The 20,346-nt window shown below is 41.6% G+C and overlaps 1 protein-coding gene across 2 annotated transcripts in view; it reads left to right on the top strand.

Annotated features, from left to right (window-relative positions):
- The window catches only part of traf3ip1 (TNF receptor-associated factor 3 interacting protein 1), a 71,859-nt gene that overhangs the window by 20,636 nt on the left and 30,877 nt on the right, over positions 1–20,346 (top strand). Inside the window, exons 3-8 of one of the 2 annotated variants that reach the window (XM_084161456.1) lie at positions 13,283–13,444; positions 14,265–14,393; positions 14,631–15,074; positions 15,184–15,258; positions 19,818–19,841; positions 20,048–20,126. In XM_084161456.1, the coding sequence (XP_084017582.1) occupies positions 13,283–13,444; positions 14,265–14,393; positions 14,631–15,074; positions 15,184–15,258; positions 19,818–19,841; positions 20,048–20,126 (913 nt within the window). The remainder of the gene's footprint in view (positions 1–13,282; positions 13,445–14,264; positions 14,394–14,630; positions 15,075–15,183; positions 15,259–19,817; positions 19,842–20,047; positions 20,127–20,346) is intronic. The other variant, XM_084161457.1, reaches the window with a different exon arrangement.

Raw genomic sequence — 20,346 nt, 5'->3', positions numbered from 1 at the left:
TATTGGTCATCACCAATCTGTTCTTGGATGGTTGGGAGAAGTTGCTCTCGGAGGATGTGTTGGTACCATTCTTTATTCATGGTTGTGTTCTTAGGCAAAATTGTGAGTGAGCCCACTCCCTTGGCTGAGATGCAACCCCACACATGAATGGTCTCAGGATGCTTTACTGTTGGCATGACACAGGACTCATGGTAGCGCTCACCTTGTCTTCTCTTCACAGTGGTCCTCTGTAGCTCAGCTGGTTGAGCACGGCGCTTGTAACGCCAGGGTAGTGGGTTCGATCCCCGGGACCACCCATACACAAAAAAAAATTATGCAAGCATGACTGTAAGTCGCTTTGGATAAAAGCGTCTGCTAAATGGCATATTATTATTATTATTATTATTATTATTATTATTATTATTCTCCGGACAATGTGTTTTCCGGATGCCCCAAACAATCGGAAAGGGGATTCATCAGAGAAAATGACTTTACCCCAGTCCTCAGCAGTCCAATCCCTGTACCTTTTGCAGAATATCAGTCTGTCCCTGATGTTTTTCCTGGAGAGAAGTGGCTTCTTTGCTGCCCTTCTTGACACCAGGCCATCCTCCAAAAGTTTTCGCCACACTGTGCGTGCAGATGCACTCACCTGCCTGCTGCCATTCCTGAGCAAGCTCTGCACTGGTGGTGCCCCAATCCCGCAGCTGAATCAACTTTAGGAGACGGTCCTGGTGCTTGCTGGACTTTCTTGGGCGCCCTGACGCCTTCTTCACAACAATTGAACCTCTCTCCTTGAAGTTCTTGATGATCCGATAAATGGTTGGTTTAGGTGCAATCTTACTAGCTGCAATATCCTTGCCTGTGAAGCCCTTTTTGTGCAAAACAATGATGACGGCATGTCTTTCCTTGCAGGTAACCATGGTTAACAGAGGAAGAACAATGATTTCAAGCACCAACCTCCTTTTAAAGCTTCCAGTCTGTTATTCTAACTCAATCAGCATGACAGAGGGATCTCCAGCCTTGTCCTCGTCAATACTCTCACCTGTTAACGAGGGAATCACTGACATGATGGCAGCTGGTCATTTTGTGGCAGGGCTGAAATGCAGTGGAAATGTTTTTTTTGGGGGGGATTAAGTTCATTTTCTTGGAAAAGAGGGTCTTTGCAATTCATTGCAATTCATCTGATCACTCTTCATGACATTCTGGAGTATATGTAAATTGCCATCATCAAAACTGAGGCAGCAGACTTTGTGAAAATTAGTATTTGTGTCATTCTCAAAACTATTTTGAGACCATGTGTGGGGTTGCTTCTCAGGCAAGGGAGTGGGCTCACACACAATTTTGACTAAGAACACAGCCATAAATAAGGAATGGAACAAACACATCCTCCGAGAGCAACTTCTCCCAACCATCCAAGAACAGTTTGGTGACGAACAATGCTTTTTCCAGCATGATGGAGCACCTTGCCATAAGGCAAAAGTGATAACTAAGTGGCTCGGGGAACAAAACATCGAAATTTTGGGTCCATGGCCAGGAAACTCCCCAGACCTTAATTCCATTGAGAACTTGTGGTCGATCCTCAAGAGGTGGGTGGACAAACAAAAACACACAACTTCTGACAAACTCCAAGCATTGATTATGCAAGAATGTGCTGCCATCAGTCAGGATGTGGCCCAGAAGTTAATTGACAGCATGCCAGGGCGGATTGCAGAGGTCTTGAAAAAGAAGGGTCAACACTGCAAATATTGACTCTTTGCATACACTTAATGTAATTGTCAATAAAAGCCTTTGACACTTATGGAATGCTTGTAATTATAATTCAGTATACCATAGTAACATCTGACAAATATCTAAAAACACTGAAGCAGCAAACTTTGTGAAGACCAATACTTGTGTCATTCTCAAAACTTTTGAGCACGACTTTAGAGTTGGTCAGTAATGATGTAAAAGAGTTGAAGGAGAGTCTTGAAATGAGTGACAGAAAAGCTGCAATAATGGAGAACGATACAAAATAACTAAAAGGAACAGTCACTGAGGTAGAAACGGACGTTAAGGAACTTAAAAAGGAGAACAACTTTCTGAGAGAAACCTTACTAGACATACAAACTAGATCGATGAGAGAAAATCTAGTACTTACTGGTATCCAAGAAAAAGAAGGATAGGTTACCGAAATAATTGTGAAGGACTTCTTTCTAACAGCGCTTCAAATCCCACTCGAGGCTGTCGATTAAATCCAACTCGAACGTGTACACCGTTTCGGACAAAGAGGACAGAGAGATGAGCGTCCAATCGTTGCCAAATTTGCATTTTTTAAAGGATAAAGTAAATGTTAAAAGCCTAGGTAAAAGACTTGCTGGCACGAAAATAGGCATGAATGATCAGTTCCAGAGGGAGATTGCAGAACGGCGCAAAGTTCTGTACCAAATCTTCAAGGAAAATAGATTAAAAGGGAAGCGTGTTGCTCTCGTTGTCGATTTAAACTGTATATTGACAACCAAATGTTCCACGACACAAAGACTACTCCATGGCTTTTCTGAAAGTTCTAATAGAGGACTCAAATAATGGAACTCCAAATAATAGCAATGGTTGGGATTGTAATAATAAAGCACATTTATAGTATGTATAGTATTTTATAAAGGGATAAGACTGTATTACAAGAAAATATAACAAACAAAACAATACATATTCAAATACAACTAATTAGAACACAAGTACTCAGTCAACATAGACGATGATAAAAACATAGCAAACAGAATGCATAGAAGGCACAGTATGTCTGTATGTGTGGATGTATTGTGATGGAAGGTGTGGTGTGCGTTTTTGTGTTTTGAAAAAGTGTGGCGTTAAGTGAGTGAGAAAGGAAATGGTTGTATATCCCAGAACCAACGCGTGTCTGTGAGCAGGGGTTGTGAGAGAGAGCGTTCAATTTTGTGCAGATGAGGGATATACATTTTAAAATATAGTATACATCTTATCTATTTTTTTATTGTCCTATCATGATGGAACGATCCCCAACCCTATATCCTAGACACCCACCTGAGAGACCCATACACCAAAGAGAAGTCCCCATTTGTTTTATGGGCCTGCAGTGAGTTGCCTATAGGCAGCCAAAACGGAAAAATGAATGTGGTCAGAGACCTACTTGATTAGCACCGCCCCCTCAAGATTCTGAGCCTGCCTGGCAGGGTTGGTCCTACAAAGCCAGAGCCCCCTGATGGGAGAGCATAATATACAAGGAAATTCTCAAAGCTGCTAATGAGAACTTTGATGACCTTGTACCTAGCCGGTGGGGATTACAGTGGGGTACCCCCACCCAGGTAGTGGCAGTGCTGGCAACACTGGCTGCAGTAACCCATGGGGAGGTGGTCACACTCGGACAATCAGAGAGGGGGATTATTATTGTGGCACAAAATAATCAAAGGCTGACTGCACAGAGATGCTTGGGGAAAATGGTTACAACGGGGGACCAGAGTGTTTGTGTCTCAGGTGAAAAGAGGGGGGGTCTGATCTGGATGGAATATTGGGAATAATGCACTAAATACTTTTTTAATCTTCAACATAGAAATGCTACCAGAAATAATTTACTGAAAATGGTTACAGATGATGGAGTCACCCATGATTCACCAAATTATATTTTAAAGGAGGAAACAAAGTACTTTAAGCATATGTTTTTCATTTCAGTCGCCTCCATCTCCTCTAACTAAAGCTAATTGTAGAGATTTTTTTCTATTGATAATGTAAAATTAACAGCCATACAGAAAGACTCATGTGAAGGTGAAATTACAGATTCTAGCAAAATGTATAGCTCATAGAATTAATAAGGTATTGTCGGAAATTATTCATTCTAATCAGACAGGTCTTTTACATGGACGATACATTGTAGATAATATAAGGCAAGTACTGGAAACAATAGAACACTATGAAAAATCTGGGAAACCAGGCCTGGTATTCATAGCAGACTTCGAAAGGGCATTTGCATTAAAGTATGACTGGGGTTTATATAAATGCCTGGAGCATTTCAATTTTGGAGAATCTCTTATAAATTGGGTTAAAATCATGTACAGTAACCCTAGGTGTAAAATAGTAAATAATGTCTATTTCTCAGAAAGTTTTAAACTGTCGAGGAGTGAAACAAGGTTGTCCACTATCGGCATATCTATTTATTATGGCCATTGAGATGTTAGCTATTAAAATCAGATCCAACAATAATATCAAGGGATTAGAAATCCAGGGCTTAAAAACAAAGGTGTCAAATCATCTCCCAGATATCACTATTTCTAAAACAAGCCATAGAAAGTTGGTTGCAATTTCAATTTAATCCTCCAGAAACGACAGAACAAATAATGCATCAAATATTGTGGTTAAACTCAAATATACTAATTGATAAAAAATATATAATCTTCGTAAATTATATCATAGGAAGGACTGGTGGAGTTATTTTGCACATGCAGCTAACAAAAACATATGGAAATGTCTGCTCTACCCAAAATTACAACCAAATAATTGCAGCATTACCGCAAAAATGGAAGAGGCAAGTGGAAGGGGGGAAAAGTAAGGATCTTGTCTGTCGGCCTTGCATTAAAGAATATAATTTGTTAAAGAAAATTGTGATAAATAAAAAAGAATACCAGTTTCATTTAAAGACCAAAGGATTGACAGCCGTTCCATATAGATTGCAAAATAGTTGGGAAGAGATTTTTGACGTACCAATTCCATGGCATAGTGTTTATGAATTGATACGCAAAACGACGCCGGATTCAAAACTTAGAATTTTTCAATTTAAATTATTACAGTGGGGACAAAAAGTATTTAGTCAGCCACCAATTGTGCAAGTTCTCCCACTTTAAAAAGATGAGAGAGGCCTGTAATTTTCATCATAGGTACACGTCAACTATGACAGACAAATTGAGAAAATAAAATCCAGAAAATCACATTGTGGGATTTTTAATGAATTTATTTGCAAATTATGGTGGAAAAGAAGTATTTGGTCACCTACAAACAAGCAAGATTTCTGGCTCTCACAGACCTGTAACTTCTTCTTTAAGAGGCTCCTCTGTCCTCCACTCGTTACCTGTAATAATGGCACCTGTTTGAACTTGTTATCAGTATAAAATACACCTGTCCACAACCTCAAACAGTCACACTCCAAACTCCACTATGGCCAAGACCAAAGAGCTGTCAAAGGACACCAGAAACAAAATTGTAGACCTGCACCAGGCTGGGAAGACTGAATCTGCAATAGGTAAGCAGCTTGGTTTGAAGAAATCAACTGTGGGAGCAATTATTAGGAAATGGAAGACATACAAGACCACTGATAATCTCCCTCGATCTGGGGCTCCACACAAGATCTCACCCCGTGGGGTCAAAATGATCACAAGAACGGTGAGCAAAAATCCCAGAACCACACGGGGGGACCTAGTGAATGACCTGCAGAGAGCTGGGACCAAAGTAACAAAGCCTACCATCAGTAACACACCATGCCACCAGGGACTCAAATCCTGCACTGACTAAATACTTTTTTCCCCCCACTGTATATACAATTCTTGCTACCAATAGAATGTTGTTGATATGGGGGATACAATCTTCCCAGCTCTGCAGATTTTGCTGCGAATATCATTTGTTTTGGTACTGTCCATTTGTAGCTTGTTTTTGGACACAGGTCCAGGAATGGCTAAAGGATTACAATATTTACCTGGAGCTTACCCTGCAGATAGCACTACTGGGTGATCTGAAAAGTTATAGTCAATCGATCAATAATATAGTAATACTCTTAGACAAAAATTTTATTTTCAATTTACGATCTGTAGAAACAATGAGAATAGAAAGGTTCAGAACTTTTGTAAAACAGTACAGTTGAGAAATATATGGCAAATAGAAATCCAATATGGATGGTGTTAAGAGATAGATGGGAGGTGTTGAATGGAGCTGAAGGATGGGACTAATAACAACAACTAATAACAACAAGATAACTAATGTAAAGCATACTGTGTCCATAATAAGTATATAGGTTATAGGTTGAGAGCTTTTGTGAAAGAGCACAGTTAGAAAAATATGGCATATAGAAGCAAACCGGATGGACATTATGAAAATGATTAGAGGAAGTTCAGGAGTAAAAACAAACAAAACATAAATATATAGTATTTATGTGCTGGAAGTAGAGGCCTAAGCATTGTTGTTCACTAGTTTACTCCAATTGGGAAAGGGGTGGTGGGGTTTGAAAGTAATAAAGGGAAATATGGATGTATGTATATACAGTGGGGAGAACAAGTATTTGATACACTGCCGATTTTGCAGGTTTTCCTACTTACAAAGCATGTAGAGGTCTGTAATTTTTATCATAGGTACACTTCAACTGTGAGAGACGGAATCCAGAAAATCACATTTGTATGATTTTTAAGTAATTAATTTGCATTTTATTGCATGACATAAGTATTTGATACATCAGAAAAGCAGAACTTAATATTTGGTACAGCAACCTTTGTTTGCAATTACAGAGATCATACGTTTCCTGTAGGTCTTGACCAGGTTTGCACATACTGCAGCAGGGATTTTGGCCCACTCCTCCATACAGACCTTCTCCAGATCCTTCAGGTTTCGGGGCTGTCGCTGGGCAATACGGACTTTCAGCTCCCTCCAAAGATGTTCTATTGGGTTCAGGTCTGGAGACTGGCTAGGCCACTCCAGGACCTTGAGATGCTTCTTACGGAGCCACTCCTTAGTTGCCCTGGCTGTGTGTTTCGGGTCGTTGTCATGCTGGAAGACCCAGCCACGACCCATCTTCAATGCTCTTACTGAGGGAAGGAAGTTGTTGGCCAATATCTCGCGATACATGGCCCCATCCATCCTCCCCTCAATACGGTGCAGTCGTCCTGTCCCCTTTGCAGAAAAGCATCCCCAAAGAATGATGTTTCCACCTCCATGCTTCACGGTTGGGATGGTGTTCTTGGGGTTGTACTCATCCTTCTTCTTCCTCCAAACACGGCGAGTGGAGTTTAGACCAAAAAGCTCTATTTTTGTCTCATCAGACCACATGACCTTCTCCCATTCCTCCTCTGGATCATCCAGATGGTCACTGGCAAACGTCAGACGGGCCTGGACATGCGCTGGCTTGAGCAGGGGGACCTTGCGTGCACTGCAGGATTTTAATCCATGACGGCGTAGTGTGTTACTAATCTTTGAGACTGTGGTCCCAGCTCTCTTCAGGTCATTGACCAGGTCCTGCCGTGTAATTCTGGGCTGATCCCTCACCTTCCTCATGATCATTGATGCCCCACGAGGTGAGATCTTGCATGAAGCCCAAGACCGAGGGTGATTGACCGTCATCTTGAACTTCTTCAATTTTCTAATAATTGCACCAACAGTTGTTGGCTTCTCACCAAGGTGCTTGCCTATTGTCCTGTAGCCCATCCCAGCCTTGTGCAGGTCTACAGTTTTATCCCTGATGTCCTTACACAGCTCTCTGGTCTTGGCCATTGTGAAGAGGTTGGAGTCTGTTTGATTGAGTGTGTGGACAGGTGTCTTTTATACAGGTAACGAGTTCAAACAGGTGCAGTTAATACAGTTAATGAGTGGAGAACAGGAGGGCTTCTTAAAGAAAAACTAACAGGTCTGTGAGAGCCGGAATTCTTACTGGTTGGTAGGTAATAAAATACTTATGTCATGCAATAAAATGCAAATTAATTACTTAAAAATCATACAATGTGATTTTCTGGATTTTTGTACCTATGATGACAATTACAGACCTCTACATGCTTTGTAAGTAGGAAAACCTGCAAAATCGTCAGTGTATCAAATACTTGTTCTCCCCACTGTAGGTTAAAGGTTGAGAGCTTTTGTGAAAGAACACAGTTAGAAAGATATGGCATATAGATGCAAACCGGATGGACATCATGAAAATGATCGGAGAGGTTGAGGGTAGAGGAAGTTCAGGAGTAAAAACAAACAAAATGGAATTATTGTAAAATTGACTGTGTCCATAAAATGTATATAGTATGTATAAGCTGGAAGTAGAGGCCTAAGCATTGTTGTTCACTAGTTTACTCCAATTAGGGAAGGGGTGGTGGGGTTGGAAAGTAATAATGGTGTAAATATTAAAGAATATATTTAAAAAAAAGTTTATACTGGTTTTATACCTATTTTAGGTATAAATAGCCTCAAATATACATAAACAGACCATAAATGTCTAATTTTGTGTTTTCTTGGAAGCTGTGAGTGCTATTTATATAATAAATATCAGTACTTGCTGCATTTACAACTTGTTCAAGTCCTATCATAAACTGATTTCAGTGTATGGCTGTGGATTGACTGCATTGTTTGAATGAAATGTTGGCATATTGGCAGTTATTTAGAAAGTTTAATGGAAATAAAACGTTCTGGTTAGCTAGCTAATAAACATACAGGGCAGATACATTCTTCAAATTCATTATTTTACACTATCTTATCACAGCACTGGCAAACCATGGTTGACCAACTCCCTGACCAAATTGGCTGACCTTTATTCCATCATAAGAAGGTTCATGTCATTCTAGTATTCGTATTCCTAATTCTATGAAAGGGACACTCTTGGCTCTGGCTCGTCCACTGCTCTTTCTCTCAGGCCTTTAAATGTCAGCTGTGTTGTGAAATCCAGGTTCTGGAGTGCTCAGGGGCTGGGTGGAGATAATAGAGCACCCTGCTTGATATCCGTTATTACCAAGCCCAGATTACTTTAGTGGCCAGCGTAATGTTACACTGTTGGCATGGAGCTTAGGTTGTAGTCTCAACTTTGCCTGTCTGGAAACCGATCACAGATGAGGACACAGTTTTGGAATGGGCTGTCTGTACAGTGCAACACCCTTAGTTCCATTGTGCGTCGGTGTGTAACTAGAAAAGTTTGAGATTTCTTTCAAGTGCACATGGTGAAAAGGGGTACTTCAGATAGTTTGGTTTCACACACGTCTGCATAAACTCTCCAGTAGTCATTTGTACTATGATATCAATCGAGGGCGCACTCGAGAAAAATGATGCAAAGAAACAGGGCTCAGCGGTAGGGCTGTGGCGGTTCTTGATCACGGTAATTGGCCAGGGCCCGGTTTCCCAAAAGCATCTTAAGGCTAAGTAAGTTCATCATTAGAACCTTCGTAGGTGCATTGTTAAATCTCAGAGCTGTTTCCCAAAACTATTGTTATTAACATTGCACTTGAAAACGCTCGTAATCTAACGCCTGCCTCAGATCACACGTAGAACAGCAAAGTGCGTCGTTAGATGCTTTTTTGCCCTCCCGCTTCACTTTATACACAGAAGATCTCCGCTAAACAAAGAATCACATGGTGTATCTATCTGTCTCTCTGTGACCGCTGATAACTTCAGAACAAAGTTGACTAGAAATACAAAGTTGCCAATGTCTTTGCAGTTGATACAAACAAGCGTCGTATAAATATATGCTTCAAATGAAAACCAAGATGACTGCATTAAAATATAAACAGTACGCTATAGGCCTATTTCAATCATATTGAAATACATTTAATGTTCAATCAATTGAGTTCTGTTTTGCTAATTGTAGGCTACTGTCTGTAATTTGTCTCAATATATTTCATTATGTGTAGCCTGACGTGCACAATGATGTGCCAAATCTGTGATTTATTTCATGTTTATTGGGTAAGCATTAGAATGCTTTCTCTCTAGGAGCTGATCCGTCATCAGTATTGTGAAATAATTATAATGTTAAGGAAAGATCTGAATTGAGAAATCCTATCAGTATTGACACATGCGCCAACGATGATCTAGGCGACTGTTCTCTCAGTGTGGTGTTTTGGGAAACGCATGTTACATTTCCCCGCCGTTGTAGGAAATATGCATCATTAAAACACTCGTAAGCCTAAATTCCGTCGCTATCGGGAAACTGGGCCCAGCCAAATGACCATTTTGAATAGCAGAAATGACCATAATCGTAATAACAATTTGAATAGCAAAAAATGTGCTGCCATCGGAAAATAATGAATAGAACAGGCATCCCCAATGGATGGCATAATGGGAGGACTGGCGAGTGTACCCAAAGGAGCAAAGCAGGAAGTATACCCATGTGCTGTGATTTGTTGATTCAACTAAACTGACATTACAAAAAATTCATTCCATTGCATGAGCCGCATCAGTTAACCCCTTACACTCGTGGGAATTGCCCTATATGGATAGGGCTAAATGGAAACGTTTCTTACAGATGAAATATGGAAAGCATATGCATAACCATGGTAGCAATTAAAAGGGAGCAGTTTGGAGATTATGGGGAAATTATTAGACTAAAGGTGAGGACAGTTCACCTGACACAAGACTGAATCCAAACATTACACTGTTGATTTTATGTGCATTTTACATTTACTGTAGTTTTTGCTGCATTTGTTGATAACGAAATGTGGATTTCAGTAACATGAAAAGAATACTCTTTGAACATTTGGGGTAGGTGCAACATAAGACAAGACAAAAGAATGACAAGGGTTTGAGTGATAGGTCTAACTGGTGTTTCCAAGTTGCCACATACAGTGGGGGAAAAAAGTATTTAGTCAGCCTCCAATTGTGCAAGTTCTCCCACTTAAAAAGATGAGAGAGGCCTGTAATTTTCATCATAGGTACACGTCAACTATGACAGACAAATTGAGAAGAAAAAAAATCCAGAAAATCACATTTGTAGGATTTTTAATGAATTTATTTGCAAATTATGGTGGAAAATAAGTATTTGGTCACCTACAAACAAGCAAGATTTCTGGCTCTCACAGACCTGTAAGTTCTTCTTTAAGAGGCTCCTCTGTCCTCCACTCGTTACCTGTATTAATGGCACCTGTTTGAACTTGTTATCAGTATAAAAGACACCTGTCCACAACCTCAAACAGTCATACTCCAAACTCCACTATGGCCAAGACCAAAGAGCTGTCAAAGGACACCAGAAACAAAATTGTAGACCTGCACCAGGCTGGGAAGACTGAATCTGCAATAGGTAAGCAGCTTGGTTTGAAGAAATCAACTGTGGGAGCAATTATTAGGAAATGGAAGACATACAAGACCACTGATAATCTCCCTCGATCTGGGGCTCCACGCAAGATCTCACCCCGTGGGGTCAAAATGATCGCAAAAATCCCAGAACCACACGGGGGGACCTAGTGAATGACCTGCAGAGAGCTGGGACCAAAGTAACAAAGCCTACCATCAGTAACACACTACGCCGCCAGGGACTCAAATCCTGCAGTGAAAGACGTGTCCCCCTGCTTAAGCCAGTACATGTCCAGGCCCGTCTGAAGTTTGCTAGAGTGCATTTGGATGATCCAGAAGAGGATTGGGAGAATGTCATATGGTCAGATGAAACCAAAATAGAACTTTTTGGTAAAAACTCAACTCGTCGTGTTTGGAGGACAAAGAATGCTGAGTTGCATCCAAAGAACACCATACCTACTGTGAAGCATGGGGGTGGAAACATCATGCTTTGGGGCTGTTTTTCTGCAAAGGGACCAGGACGACTGATCCGTGTAAAGGAAAGAATGAATGGGGCCATGTATCGTGAGATTTTGAGTGAAAACCTCCTTCCATCAGCAAGGGCATTGAAGATGAAACGTGGCTGGGTCTTTCAGCATGACAATGATCCCAAACACACCGCCCGGGCAACGAAGGAGTGGCTTCGTAAGAAGCATTTCAAGGTCCTGGAGTGGCCTAGACAGTCTCCAGATCTCAACCCCATAGAAAATCTTTGGAGGGAGTTGAAAGTCTGTGTTGCCCAGCAACAGCCCCAAAACATCACTGCTCTAGAGGAGATCTGCATGGAGGAATGAGCCAAAATACCAGCAACAGTGTGTGAAAACCTTGTGAAGACTTACAGAAAACGTTTGACCTGTGTCATTGCCAACAAAGTGTATATAACAAAGTATTAAGAAACTTTTGTTATTGACCAAATACTTATTTTCCACCATAATTTGCAAATAAATTCATTAAAAATCCTACAATGTGATTTTCTGGATTTTTTTCTCTCATTTTGTCTGTCATAGTTGATGTGTACCTATGATGAAAATTACAGGCCTCTCTCATCTTTTTAAGTGGGAGAACTTGCACAATTGGTGGCTGACTAAATACTTTTTTCCCCCACTGTACATCTCCAAAGTGTGCACAGTTCCTAAGTAATTTCAATGCACTTTTATGACTCAAAGAAGAGTCTTCAACTATATAGTGCTTTTTTTTAGCTCTCCTAGCTATGCCATTGAGGAACTAGAGCAAGTACACTTGTCTTTTTTTTTGTTTGGAACACAGCCCTGTATCCCCGTCTTTACACAATTACTCTTGTTGTTTACGCAATCCAAAAACTGGAATAATTTGAAAGCTTGTTCTATTGCCAACATGACTAGCTAAATTATAAAATACGATCTTACAGTGTTAGGCTTTCACAAGGCAATTCAGAGAAACAGATTTTAATTTTGGTGTGTATAGAATGGAGTCATGAGTGCACTTCACATTTCCATATTTTCTACACAGTACAACAAACAGGCTCATTCTGTTCAGGACAACCCAGGGTATAACACCAGGTCATCTTGTAACTAACTCTACATCAAGCATAGTGATCATAAACTTTGACACCGTATACAGTATTACATGAGTTTTATGATATGGAAATGTGAAGTGCACATTTAGACTCACAGTTGTTTGGCTTGCTTGTATGACATCAAAGCGGTATTTATTATAATCCTCAATGTCTCATCTATCAAAATACATAGTCCTCTTAATTTACAGCATTTCCCTCACTCAGAAAACAAAATATTTGCTAAAGTTGCCCAATTAGCGGGAGGAATTAGGGAAGCTTCTTGTCGCGGGTGGTGCTCAAATTCAGAACGTCTGACCCTGAGCTCTGACGTCATGTATAGCATGTAACTGTACAGCCACTGCGTTCCAATTTAGGCGCTTATCAGTGCCATTTTCAACCCGTATACGGGTATGAGTGTAAAGGGCTACCGACATTTGATTGAACATTCTACATTACCATGGAAATTATTGCATAACAATACCAGGCAGCCATTGCGAGTGTACCCATTAGTTTACCAGTCAAATTGCTAGGGTTAGCGGTTCCAAGCCCGTTCCATAAAAGTTTTCTTAAATGGTTCTGACGGTTATTTTATTTTGACTGTCTACATCCATTTGACTGTCTTCATCCATAACAGTCGGTTATACGGTAATTGTGCCAGCCCTACTGAGCGGTATTATTACGCTAACCTCAGAGGAAATTAACATTCCCATTGGAAGTAGTAGTTCTCAGTCTTTCATTCAATCCTTCTCTTCCTCTCTCTCTCTCCTGCAGGATAAGGATGCTAAGATAGCATTCCTGCAGAAGGCTATGGACGTGGTAATGCTGGTGAGCGGCGAGCCCCTGTCGGCCAAGCCGGCACGCATCGTAGCCGGCCACGAGCCTGAGAAGACCAACGAGCTGCTGCAGGCCATAGCCAAGTGCTGCCTCAACAAGGTCTGTCTGTTTGGAAAGATCCATGTTCACGTACACGCACGTAGCTACACAACATATACACACATGAACACACACACATGAACACAAATACAGCCTAAGCAACATACTGTAACATTGCCCAAATACATTTTACATAGACATGAGAGGGCACTTCTCCCAGTAAAGAACACAAGATAGGCTAATTCTTGCTGCAAATATTTTGGATCATAATTTTTGGCTGAAAAAATATTCAAACAGAATAGTCCAGATAAAGGTCATGCATGTTTACGCACACTAATGAAGCTCCTGGGTGAAGTCTGAAGAGGATCAGTTTAGTACATTTTAATTGGACCCTGGAGACAGCCAGTGTGAATAGAGGGCTTCGAGCTCAGGGGAACTCTGCCATGCCTCCCCGAGGTCTCATTGTAGCAGACTGTTCATATACTGTACATGTAGGTTAATCGAGTAGCTAGCTAGCTAGCTAGCTAGCATATACAACATTGATTATAACAAGGACCACAATGGAAAGGTCTGTAGACTTTGTGTTTTAAAATCCTCAGTCATTTATGTATTGTTGTACTCAAATGGCTGAGGCAACTAGATGTCTTTAAAAAATATATTAAATTAATTATAGACAGACAGGTGGGCAGGTTATTCTGGACAAAGATTGATGTGTGCTAGTAATGTACACTCCTCTTACAATACATCACCTAGATTATTTTTTTAAATTCCCAATAAACAAGCTTTATGAAAATGTACACAGTATGGTAGAATGTGAGTTGACAATCATGTCTGTCCCCTGTGTCATGTCTGTCCCCTGTGTCATGCCTGTCGTCCCCAGCTGTCCAGTGAGGAGGCAGTGAAGCGGGTGCTGGCGGGGGACAAGCTGGACCCCAAGGGGAAGGTCAGCACCTCCCGTTCCCAGGACAAGGAGAACCGGGAGGGACGAGAGCACCACAGAGACCGAGAGGTGAGACCAGACACCTAGAACTCAGAGTGGACAAGACTTATCCCCTCAGAGCATTCTAATTCTGTGGATGAGAATGCCAGATATAGATATCTGTCACCACCGGTTTTTGTCATTCTAAAACCTGAACTTCAACCTCTAACTGCCTCTAGACTAGTCATACAGGGGCCGTACTGCTGTGACAGTTTATTTTACCACAATGTGTTGAGGGTGACAATGAAAATATATGTGTCTCTCCAGGAGAGGAAGGAGATCCGAGAGCACAGCGTCGGTGGAGGCCGGGAGCAGAAGGACCCGGACCAGCCCAAAAAGCAGGAGGGCAGGCGGGGCGACAAGGAGAAGGAGCCCCACCGCGAGGGAGAGAGGTCGGAGAAGGCCCGCGAACGAGACCGGACCAAAGACCGTGACAAGGACAAGAGCCGGGACCGAGAGACGGACAAAGACACGAGAAGAGAGAAAGACAGGGAACGAGACAAGGAGAGAGAGAAGGACCGGGAGAAGGACAGAGACGGAGAGAAGAGCAAAGATAAGGAGTCACACAGAGCGAGAGACAGATATAGGGATAAGGAGAAAGATGGAGACAGGGATAAACGGCGAGACAAGGGAGAAAGGGAGAAGGCGAGAGAGCCCAGACACAAACAGGGGGAGGAGAAGACCAAAGTGCCAGAGAAAGGCGACAGAAAGGTAGAGCATGTCAGTCATTCCATGGCTTTGTCCCATTAAGTCCTTAATGTAACAGTAGCAGCAAGTGCTTCTATGAGATCCTGCGGTGTGTGTGTGTGTGTGTTTTTAGGCCAGAGCGTCAGAGGAGTCAAAACACCGACCACATCCAGAGGAGCCCAGTAAAACGACCAAACCTGAACAAGCGGTAAGCTCTACCCTCTCTCCTATGAGCAGTATCTACTATTGTCAGTCATCATTTGGTGCGCATAGAAAGGAGTCATGAGTAGGGCTGTGGCGTTCATGAAATTTTGTCAGCTGGTTATTGTCATACAAAACACTGCCGGTCTGACAGTAATTGACTGTTAATTAACATAAACATGTTTAGCATCTCCAGGCTCCACTCATACAAGCAGCATACACGCCTCTGATGCGCACCTTTGGAACATCTACATTTTTTAAAAGTATAATAAATCAATTGAATATACACCATCCCAATAAATTCATTATTTATTTTAGGCAGGTCTAAAGAAACATTATGGTATGAAGGAAATTTATTTCAGAAGAACAGAATATGAGTTGGCCTACTGTATGTTATCTGGTTATGCACCATGCCATAGGCTGTAGGCTTGTTAATTTAGCAGACAAAGATATGCTTATAAGTCCCGTGCCATTGTTTTATATTATATTTTCTAGGAAGAATAATATATTTGAACTTAGCTGAATAAAATAGAATGGCTATGTTGAGCGTAAAAGTGATCATTTGAAACAGGTCCTTAATGCTAGATTTAGAGTTATTTGGCAACTTCAGTGAATGATACAAACCTTAGAATGCCTTAGAAATCAAAATATATATGGGCTGCATGATGCGACCTATAGGCTATTGATGATTTGAAAAAGTCGCAAAAAAAAGCTTGCGCTCTGTTCCTTGCCTCAGGCTGCACACGCTGTTCTCTCATCAAGTGATCATATTTTCACCCATCAGACTATTCTCAATTTAATCTTGTTTTTACTAATATGTAAAATTAGTTTTGATTTAATGTGGCCCATTATCAAAGAGGCAAGACAAAAAAGACATGTAGTCCATATGCACTGGAATAGTGAATGGAGGCCACTTTCCCACCGGTACGTTTTTTTCACTCATGTTGGGTAGGCTACTCAGGTAATTTCGCTGCGCCACAGGTTATATTCCACCCAAACTCTGTATGACATGGGCTCTCCAACCCTGTTCCTGCAGCTACCCAGTGCTTAATTTGGGGAAAACAAGTTCAATCTGTTCGGGAACATCAATCGTAACATGTATTCACAACTAAACATATTTCATTAAGCTGTTGACAGCTGTCGTGGAAATTCTAACCAAAAGGAAGAAAGACTGTAGATTCTACAAACAACAACTTTATTATAAGATTTGCAAAAATGGAGCAGTTAACGATCACTCAATGGTGCAGAGTTAAGAGCCCGAAGAACAGAGTTTGGTGTCAGCTTTTATAGGGAAGTACAACCTCTTTGTTTACGTGGCAGTTAGCAGGGGGGGGGGAACATAGTGTAAAAGTTGATTAGCTTGTCTGTGCAGATTAAGATAGCCACAGCTCACACCATTGTCTGTTCCTGCAGATAGTGAAACACGGGATGTGTCAAATGCTGTGGTCGCACCCAAACGGCTCTTAGCTATACGCATGTATCAGGTTAGAAAAAAACATTGGCATATAACAAGAGACAATTCTCTAAATAAAGAACAGCATAGCATGTCTAATTTGTAATTTTCCCACCACACAGCCCCTCTCTCTGCGTGCTGGAGAAAGGAATTAAGGAGAGAGGGGTATTTTTTAAATGTTTTTCTGCCATGTGTAATATACGGTTGGCTATGTATTGTATAAAGGCAGAATCATTATTTTAATTCAGGGGGGTTTTCGGGCTCATATATATTGGCCTATGTTTATGCATAATCTCTAATAATCTCTAATATGGAGGTTTTTAATTAGTCATCACCTTAGAAAGCAGCTGTCCATTTCGTTGTTAGGCTTTGAAACAATATCCACAACGACCATGTTTTACACTCAGTTTCAACCTATTGTTGAACTTCTTTCTTCAAATTGATAAATCACAGTGCGGTGAGTTTTAAAAGCACATAGTGTTTTGATTATAAGTGTTTGATGTGATTTTTGATTGCATTTGCATTGATGTCAGAGTGGTTAGAGGGACAATAGAGCCCTGAGTACCAGGCCATTAGCCTGATGATCCTTAGCGAGTTGGATAGGCTACTACTAATGCATGTCCAGAGTGCATAAAAGGAGATTACTGTGACTCAACGGTCATGTAGAATTTTACTGCGGTCATGACTCATGAATGCCGGTGTGGCGGTAATACGGTCACCGCAACAGCCCTAGTCATAAGTTCATTCAGGTGCGTGTGCCACGGCGAAGTTTCATCACAATAGACAAACGTAGGCTCATTCTGTTCAGAACAACCCAGGGTATGACGCCATGTCATCTTGTAACTGTACATCAAACATAGTGGTCACAAACGTTGACACTGTATATGACATGAGTTTTATGATATGGAAATGTGAAGTCAAAGCAGTATTTATTATAATCCTCAATGTCCCATCTTTCAAAATACATAGTCCTCCTAATTTACAGCATTTCCCTCACTCAGACAAAAAAAAAAAAAACATTTGTAAAGGTTGCCCAATTAGCAGGAGAGATGGGGGGGTGCCCAAATCTGCCATTTTCAACCCATATACGGGTACGAGTGTAAAGGGCTACGGGCTGCCCTATTGTCTAGGGCAAGTGATCTGAACAGTCGTGCAAGTTGAGCCTGCTCTGAGGTTGCCCCATTTTGGTAGGTGATAAAATAAAAAAGTGAAAACAACCAAACTGCAAAGAATTCTAGTAGCCTAAAACTGATCTTTTTGGTTCCTCCCCATTGTTTAAGTGAAAGACAGACAATTTGTGGCATTTATGGCAGTCGGGCAAGTTAAGCCTGCTCTGAGTTTTTTTTTGTGATAACCAAAATACAAAGAATACGGGTTCTGATCTAGCATGTGTACTCTGACCTTCAACCCCAATGGTGAAGATGATTAACGTAAAAATGTTTAAACGAAATTGGGATTATTAATATTATTTTAAAAATCCCTAACCAAAAAATAGTTTTTAATGTAAGTTAAAAAAAACTATGACAAACAGGTCCCGATCATCATCATTTTGCCCCCGTTCTGATATTCTCGGTTTTTGCATATTTTCTACACTGAATAGTATCAGATATTCAACCAAAACCTAATATTAGATGAAGGGAACCTGAGTGAACAAATAACACAGAAATGTGATACTTATTTCATTTATTTAAAAACAAAGTTGTGCAAAACCCAATGCCCCTGTGTGAGAAAGTCAATAACTGGTTGTGCCACCTTTAGCTGCAATAACTGCAACCAAACACTTCCAGTAGTTGTTGATCAGTCTCGAACATCGCTGCGGAAGAATTTTGGCCCACTCTTCCATGCACAACTGCTTTAACTCAGCAACATTTTTGAGTTTTCGAGCATGACCTGCTAATTATAGTCGCTGCAACAATCGGGTTTAGGTCTGGACTTTGACGAGTCTCGGTTGCAACCTTCCAACTTTGTGGCAACAGTTTGGGGAAGGCCCTTTGCTGTTTCAGCATGACGATGCCCCCGTGCACAAAGCGAGGTCCATACAGAAATTGTTTGTTGAGATCAGTGTGGAAGAACTTGACTGGCCTGCACAGAGCCCTGACCTCAACCCCATTGAACACCTTTGGGATGAATTGGAACACCGACTGCGAGCCAGGCCTAATCGCCCAACATCAGTGCCCGACCTCACTAATGCTGTTGTGGTTGAATGTAAGCAAGTCCCCGCAGCAATGTTCCAATATCTAGTGGAAAGCTTTCCCAGAAGAGTGTAGGCTGTTAAAGCAGCAAAGGGGGAGACCAACTCCATATTAATGCCCATGATTTTGGAATGAGATGTTCGATGAGCAGGTGTCCACATACTTTTGGTCTCCCGAGTGACGCAGCAGTCTAAGGCACTGCATCTCAGTGCTTGAGGCGTCACTACAGACCCCCTGGTTCGATTCCAGGCTGTATCACAACCGGCCGTGATTGGGAGTCCCATAGGGCGGCGCACAATTGGCCCAGCGTCGTCCGGGTTTGGCCGGTGTAGGCCTTCATTGTAAATAAGAATTTGTTCTTAACTGACTTGCCTAGTTAAATAAAGGTTAAAAAAAAACTTTAAAAAATGTGCTGCAGCTATTTGGTGCAGTTTCTGTGCTACAATGGTTAAAAAGGCCTTTAGGCCGACATCATTTCTATAACAATATAGCTAAAACCACTATTGGCTAAACAGGAGAAATAAACACTTGTTCATTGACTTAGTGAAATTATTCACATACGCAATAACCTCCTATACTGACCACAATTCATTGGTATCTCTTCCATGCCCATCCAGCCTAATGCGCCCTAGTCTAGCTATATAGCATAGAACTGGGAAGGGGTACTCTGGGTAGAACTGGGTAGTACAGTATGAGTGCTTGGTAGGTTTACCGTTCTGAGCATTTTCCGTGGGAGTTTACTGTGGTTCCCTAGCATAGCTTGTCATGCCATGGTGTAGAAATGGTGCTATACCATTTACCATAGGATCTTGGTTTCCTACCGCTTTACTTGCATTGTAGCTCCGTTTGGTGGAACGTTCGGACAGGCCTGGATTCAATTGCTAATCAGATGTTTACCCTATGCTTTCTTTTTTTTTATAGACCGCAGAAGTCATAGACAAGCAGGTAACCTCTTCTATTCAAAGAGGGGCTGCCTTTGTCCTTCTTTTCCTAAGAATGGCCCTGAATGTTTATAAGTGTGTACACATGCCCACTTATAAAGATGAATTGGACACACTTACTCAGTCATCCTCCTCTCTTCTACTCTCCTCCCTCTCCTCCTCCATCTCTCTTCCCTTCTCTCCTCCCCTCCCCTCCCCTCCTCTCCTCAGTCTGACAGTCCAGCCAGAATACCCCGGCCTTCATCTGCTAAGGGGCAGAGGCGCATGCCCAAAGCGGGAGTCCAACAAGGTAAAACCCCCTATCTCCAAACCCTCTGCTACTCTCAAATATCCCAGCCTTCTCGCCTTTCACTAAAGTCATGTATTCCTGAGTGGCGCAGTGGTCTAAGGCACTGCATCGCAGTGCTAACTGTGCCACTAGAGATCCTGGTTCGAATCCAGGCTCTGTCGCAGCCGGCCGCGACCGGGAGACTCATGGGCGGCGCACAATTGGCCCAGCGTCGTCCAGG

The sequence above is a fragment of the Coregonus lavaretus genome, assembly GCF_964263955.1.
Source record: "Coregonus lavaretus genome assembly, chromosome: 5".
NCBI lineage: Eukaryota > Metazoa > Chordata > Actinopteri > Salmoniformes > Salmonidae > Coregonus > Coregonus lavaretus.
Note: the sequence above shows the minus strand (reverse complement) of the source record. Positions and strands in the feature narration are given on the sequence as shown.